We start from the raw sequence: 7,449 nt of genomic DNA, 5'->3' as shown, positions 1-7,449 counted from the left end.
AAACACTTTGTTCCTTAAGTATTGAGGCATTATGAATTCTTCCGCGTTACGAATTCTCATTACCAAAGAAACAGGGAGCAAAAAAAAATCGGTTGCCTGTAAAGTCGGTTTTACGGGCGAAGATTTTACGTGACAACGTCTTTTTCTCGGTAGAATATTTATTGATATGAATATATTAAATTGCACAATAGTTGTTTGCAGTTGAAACGCGCTGTTTCTTCTCAATCGACTGAATTACGATTGATTGCAGAGTGATTTAAACTAATAATTTACTTAACACTATCAACATTTGTCAATAGTATGACATAACCTATAAACTCAGTTTCTCAACTTTTGTGTCAATCTAACAATTAATCAATCAATCATAGTTTACGATAATGAAATATTAGTGTACAATTATTTACCTTTATTGTTGTAGTTGTTGTAAATGACGAATCTAAGCACTCCACATTTTCACTACAGACACAGCTGACGATACTTTAACCACACGTGTGAACTTGTATTATGACGCTTTCTCGGTTTTCCAACGCCAAGAACGCTCGAGAAAGACAGAGACACAAGCACGCACCGATTCAACGCGCCTAATTCTCTAGTGCTGCGCGCGCAGCGGACCGATCATGTTTGAGTGGGAGAGAGACGCAAGGCATTCGCCGGTCCGGCGGGCCTCTCTCTCGTTCGGTGACTCATCGTAACAGACGTGAGCGGGCGTTACACTTTTTCATGAGTGACTCCGAGCCACAACCTAATTTAAGACGTTGTCACGTCAAAAGTGCGGAGAATATAGGATAATAAGTCTAATGAGCCATACACTAAAACTTTTTATTAAAATTATACGTCGCAGAGTATACAAGCTATGCGAAGGGAGAATACAAGACACACAGTTTGGATTCATGAAAAGCCCAAATAGATAATAAAGACCGGCGTATAATACAAAATTTATACTGGAACCAATCAGCCACAACAAGAACACTTTCACTATACTTTCACCTATATTATTCAACCTATATTCAGAGGAAATATTTAGTGAAGCCTTGGAACTGGAGAGAAAATAATCTATTTCATTGTGGAGTGTTCCGATCCATTTCCACTTTTTGTTAGGTTTCTTTTTTTTTAAGGTATTCATAATTTATTCCTGTTTTATAATATGTGATATTGTCTGTTTTTATTTAATTCCTTTGATGTTATCATTGAGTCATATCCGCAGACGTCCATTACTTACCTTCCAGAGCTTGCAGAACTTTAAGACATTGATCACAAAATTTAAAGTTTCAACGTATATGCTAAGCTTTATACCCCAACCAAATAAAATATCTAGGAATGTCCAGGAAATTAACCTTTACAGCATATACTTAATATATTTTACAAAAATATACTAAGGGATTAAAGTTTTTAAATGTACTATGAGATGTTGCCGAGAGGGGGCGTTTGGGCCTGTAGGACCCATCGCCGGCTCTGCGGACTTCTTCCTGTCCTCGGAATTAGACCGGGTGTTGACCATCTTTGCTTGTCACTGATAAAATGGTTTAATACTTCTACTGGTATAAAATAACGGTTACCGTGACAAGTATCTGTTATAGGTAACAGTTCCAAGGAGCAGTTACAAAATAACAGATCAAAAATAGAAAACAGAACAGGTAAAATAGTCTAAGTATTCCTTGACTTACGGAAGGAATAACTTAGTAAACAAGTAAAATAAAATGGTATAAAAGTACAATGCAAAGAGAATGTTTCTAAGTGTTTCTTGACTTACGGAAGAAACAACTTAGAATGAAAAGTAAAATACACAAGATAAAAGAATAGAGAAATGCAGAAATATTCCTAAGTGTTTCTTGTCTTACGGAAGAAACAACTTAGGACAGAAATACAGATAAATGAAATATGTAAATATGAAACAAGGTATGGAAATATTTCTAAGTGTTTCTTGACTTACGGAAGAAACAATTTAGAGTGAAAATAAACAAGAGAATCAAATATAGAAAAATAAGAATACAAATACTTATAAGTGTTTCTTGACTTACGGAAGAAACGACTTACAAATACGAAAAATCAAATACAGAAAAGATGTGGAAATATTGCTAAGTGTTTCTTGACTTACGGAAGAAACAACTTAGCATAAAATAGAAAATGAAAGAGACAAATGTATTAAGTATTTTCTTAACTTAAGGAAGAAAATATCTTAGATAAAATATCGGAAATAATAATGCAACAATGATTATGAAAATATTTCTAAGTGTTCTTTTGACTTACCGGAAAAGAACGGCTTAGACGCACAATTAAAATAACAAGTCAAATATTCAGAGAAATATTTCTAAGAGTTCTTTGACTTACCGGAAAGAACTACTTAGACAAAGTACAAATCAAAATATAAAATAGAAAAAAGCAAGATAAATATTTCTAAGTGTTCTTAACTTACGGAAGAACAACTTAGACACAAAATACAAGAAAAATAAACAATCAAAATGATCAAATAAGATATCAAACAATCAGTACATGAACAAATATAGATCAATGTATTATTCTAACCTGAAAAGGTCTGAATATACAATAATGCTAAAATAAAATGGTATATAAAAAAAATCAGAAATAAAACAATAACTTAGTAGGAACAATAATAGCACCGACTAGGTCTACAGTAGAAGAGGCAAGCTCGACTAACCGATGAGAGAAAATCTACCTGCTTTTATGTAAAACAAATCCTTTGTTTTACGAAGCGAAAGTGGATTTTCCCTGCATCGAATCAATTAGAAATTTGGATTTGGCCAACCTTGGAATTCCCAAGTATTTTAACCGATATCCAAATTCCTTGATGCGTCGAGGACAGAGAATACGGTGGAAGCGAAGTCCCAAATAGCCTTGACTTTCTATAAATTATATATAAGATCCATTATCCGTTATGATAGCTTCTTCTATGACTGTGCAATTACTTCACAAATATATATTGCACAAAACAAAGCTTTGTAACTTTGTATTGCTACAATGAAATCTCTTTTAGAACTATGGTATGAATTATTTAGAACCACGTTTGAATTAGAATTATGTTATAATCTTTATCTTCCCATACGGTGCCCATTACCTGCAAATAAATATTCTTGAATATCGACTCCAGAATGCTGAATGCTTTTTGTTTCGATAAAAAATTGTCCGTCCGTTGGAATATTCGACAGCATCAGGGTTCGATTACTGCAATACGAAGTTTGTTATTTTCCTACTCCACGGTCGATTCTTCACCCCTTGACTGCTATGACTTTTCATTTGTCGTTTAAAAATCCACTTCCTTGCATTGTTTTGTTATGATTTTGTATAGAAGAATTCCAGGAATTTTATATACACACAAGTATACGGTGTACTCTATAGCTATTGTTATATTCACTTTTATTTATCTGTTATTTAAATTCAATGTGCTGTGCGTCAATCTTCAAGCTTGGCATCATGTTTCGTTACTGGTAAGGTAAATTACAAATATAAAATAACTTTTTCCAACACTAATTGTTAAATAATATCTTAATTTATATAATTCAAAGAACAATTTACTTATACCAGACTTTTTTAATAATTATACAGAGTGATTCATCCAAATGGATTCAAACATTGTGTTTTCAAAAATAATTTAATTTTTAATAATAACGGATCTAAGATAGCTAAAATTTAACTGTAAATAATGTATTCCTGTGTTTGTCAACAAAATAAAAATATCGGTAAAAAAATTTATCGATACAGTTTACGTGGTTAATTTAACATAAAATTATTAAATATTAATTAAAAAGGCATATTCGTAATATACACAAAGAGTACATATAACTCTTTGACTATCTGATTAGATCGAAAACGTTATGCTACTGTATAAATTTTGACGACACTTGTAAAAGTTTTAACTACATGTTTTTTTATACCTAAATACAATGATGAAGTGTTTTAACTTCTGTATGTTTTTTAAACAATGGTATACAGCCAATTACTGGGATTTTCCTATTAATTTTTATATAAATATATAAATGCTAAATATACGGATGTTTACACTTCGGGTGCTTGCATACAACTGACTTTTGGCTCCTCCCTTTATCGATGAAGTGACCTTGAACGTTGCAGCTATATCTGCCATCTCAGTTGTTGGTCTGTGTCGTCTTAACTGACAAGAACCACGTGTTAAAAACCGACCAGGGAGACATGTAGCTCCTCAAGTAATAAATTTTATCCAATGTCATCGACCTAGAGTCAACATATACCTAATTTAATTTTGCAAAGATGTAAACTCATATATGGATCTCTGGATGTCATAGCCACAAATGCATTGTTAGCTTCAAGTACATAAGACACTGAAGATGATCTGATTCGATCGAAAACGTTATGCTACTGTATAAATTTTGACGACACTTGTAAAAGTTTTAACTACATATTTTTTATACAGTGATGAGTGCCTTAAGAACCGGCAAAATAACGCAAAAGATAGAAAACATAATACGTTGTGAAATAAAAAGAGATGAAAGTAGTAGAGGTGGGAAATTATCGATAGAAACCTCTAATTTACATTAAATTACATTAGGACTATCGATAGTTTCCCACCTTTAGACGTTAGCTTATGGGCTAGTTGACTTCAGTCATAATATTACAAGTATGACGTCGAACATTTACATTTTTTAAATTTAGCATAAAGTAAAAACTGATTGAAGGCAATAAAGCAAATGTAAGTAAACAGTTTAATTAGTAGTAATTTGATAATTAATTCTGTGTTGACGAATAAAGAATAACAATCTATGATAATTCTGTATTGAGAAGAGTGTATGCGACGTCTTAAATCATAGTTTATTATTGCTCAATACTTTAATTTTGGATAAAAAAATACTCCTACTTGAACTGTTTTTACTTACATTACGTGATACGTATTACTATGACTGAAGTCAACCAGCTCATAAGCTAACGTCTAAAGGTGGGAAATTTTCGATAATTCTAATGTAATGTAAAGTAAATTATAGGTTAATATCGATAATTTCTCACCTCTACTACTTTCATCTCTTTTTATTTCACAACGTATTATGTTTTCTATCTTTTGCGTTATTTTGCCGGTTCTTAAGGCACTCATCCCTGTATACCTAAATACAATGGTGAAGTGTTTTAACTTCTGTATGTTTTTTTATATATTTATATATTTTAGCATAAATTTTAGTGCGTTTGCTACGTTGTCGGATAACTTCGATAACATCGGATTCTGAGTCCACAAGCTCGTGAAATTATATACTCGGTTTTATTATGACTAATAACTTAGCAAATAACATATTTTATCAATTACCTCTAACATTTTAATTTTGATATTAGTGCTCTGATAATAAATATAATTATAAACTCATTACAGTAATTATGGAGTATTAATATTACAGTTCAATACCTCTAAAATAATATTCGATTAGGCAACACCGCATCAACCAACGTCTGTCGTGTCTGGTCGTGTCAAATCGTCACCGTTGTAGTTAAATCTGTTTAGCTGTACATCATCATCATTGTGGCTTTACAACCCTGAGTGGGTCCTAGCCTCTTCGAGAATTTCTCTCCAGTCGTCCCTATCCATCGCCTTTCCCCGCCAAGCACGTATTTCCATATTGCTCATGTCTTCATCGATGTTATCAAGGAACCTTGTTCTTGGTCTTCCTCTTCTTCTCTGGCCAATGGTTCTATCAAGAAGCGCTTTTTTAAGTGGGTCATTTTGTTCCATCCGCATTACATGCCCTATCTACCTCAGACGTCTTAATATCATTTGCGATATCTGATTCCTGGTATATTCTATAAAGTTCGAAGTTGTATCGTCTTCTCCAGACTCCATTGTCATTCACTGCTCCATAGATTCGCCTTAGTACTTTTTTTCGAAACATCCTAACATGTTTTTATTACTTTTTGTTAGAGGTCAGGTCTCTGAACCATATGTTAGGACTGGGCGTATTATTGTTTTGTAGAGTTTTATTTTTGTATTTGTCGATATAATTCTAGATTTAACGAGGAGATTGAGTCCAAAATAGCATCTGTTAGCCGTGCAAATTCTGCGGTTTATCTCTGTAGTATTAATTTCAGTGTTAAGGAGCGCTCCCAGGTAAACAAATTCGTTAACTGCTTCGAAGACGTCATTTTCTATAACAAGTGGTCGTATGATTTGTGATTGCGTGCTTTTTTTATATATTTCGTTTTGTTGGTGTTTATTATTAAAACCATTTTTGTAGCTGATTCTTCTAATGCTACATACACCTCTCGTACAGCGTTTTCCGTTCTCCCAGCAATATTGATATAGTCAGCATAGGCAATGATTTGGACTGATTTATTATACAGAGTGGTCCAAATGTCTGGAAACGGCCAATTATCTCGTAAATTGCTAGTCATAATTGTACAAAATTTGAGGTACACCTATTTTGGGATACAGAGGTTCCATATTTGATATTTGCAATGTTGCCAGATTTGCCGTTTCTCTTATATTATTAGCAACTTTGGTTTTTTAAATTCATCACCATGTATATTCAGTCATTATTGGAATCTCCTATTTAATGCGAGTTCAACCATATGTAACACTTATGATTTTATGTAGTCTGGAAGGCCTTAAATACATAAAACAGTGCAAAATATGTAGATTTTAATAAATTTAAATATTTAAATGTAGAATGCTGTGATTTTGACATTTGTTCAAACATAATAAATAAAACGTGTTATCTTTTCAAATATACATCCGTGTCCACGTTGCCGTTGTTTAAGAACGTCAGATGTTTTTGTCATGTTGTATTTCATTGAGATCTAAAATTTTTATTTTATTAATAGTTCTTTTCGTTATTCCAGCTGCACTATGGCCCAAAGTTTTGATCTCGAAAAATGATGGAAATGTACTAGATGTTGTAGTTTCTAAATTTTTGCCATTCTACTCAGTTAAAAGAGAGTTATTTTAAATTTTTTTTTTTTATTATTTTTTGTCCACAAATATTTAATCTTGAAAATATAGTTGACAATTGAATATCGTTTTATTTTACAAAATTGATACTTCTTAAGTGGGTGATCGACGAGCGAGCCATAATACCGCGGTTTTAAGAACGACGGTTTTACTCGCGACTCGTTAGTGCTGATCGACTAGCGAGCAAAACAGTCATTGTCAACCGTCCACAGCTAACATGTCGTGTTCAACTGAAAGTGAAGTTTTATGTTACCTCGCTATAGCATACTACGAAATTACAAAAAAAAACGCGGAGACGTCCTAGACGTTGGGTATTTAAAAGTTTAACATATGCGTTAAGTCGAGTTGTTTTGTTTTTGTATTCTGGCGATGTACATTTCCATAAACAAACACATTCTCGTAAACAATATATAAATTCTAATAAAAAGTCGTGGCTGAGAGTACGCATATCCATGATTAAAAACTGATCTTTTCACTTCAACGGTCGCTGAAAACTGCCGGGCTCGTAGGTATATAAAATCGCGGTATTGCAA

At 32.8% G+C, this 7,449-nt stretch overlaps 1 protein-coding gene across 1 annotated transcript in view; it reads left to right on the top strand.

Moving 5' to 3' along the window:
• Positions 1–3,221: 3,221 nt before the first annotated feature.
• Positions 3,222–7,449, top strand: part of aln (divergent protein kinase domain 1C) — a 34,738-nt gene continuing 30,510 nt past the window's right edge. The window contains exon 1 of the mRNA XM_072539555.1: positions 3,222–3,443. Coding sequence (XP_072395656.1) covers positions 3,291–3,443 — 153 coding nt within the window. The 5' untranslated portion in view covers positions 3,222–3,290. The remainder of the gene's footprint in view (positions 3,444–7,449) is intronic.

This window comes from Diabrotica undecimpunctata, chromosome 7 (genome assembly GCF_040954645.1).
Source record: "Diabrotica undecimpunctata isolate CICGRU chromosome 7, icDiaUnde3, whole genome shotgun sequence".
NCBI lineage: Eukaryota > Metazoa > Arthropoda > Insecta > Coleoptera > Chrysomelidae > Diabrotica > Diabrotica undecimpunctata.
This window is presented reverse-complemented; position numbering and strand designations above follow the sequence as displayed.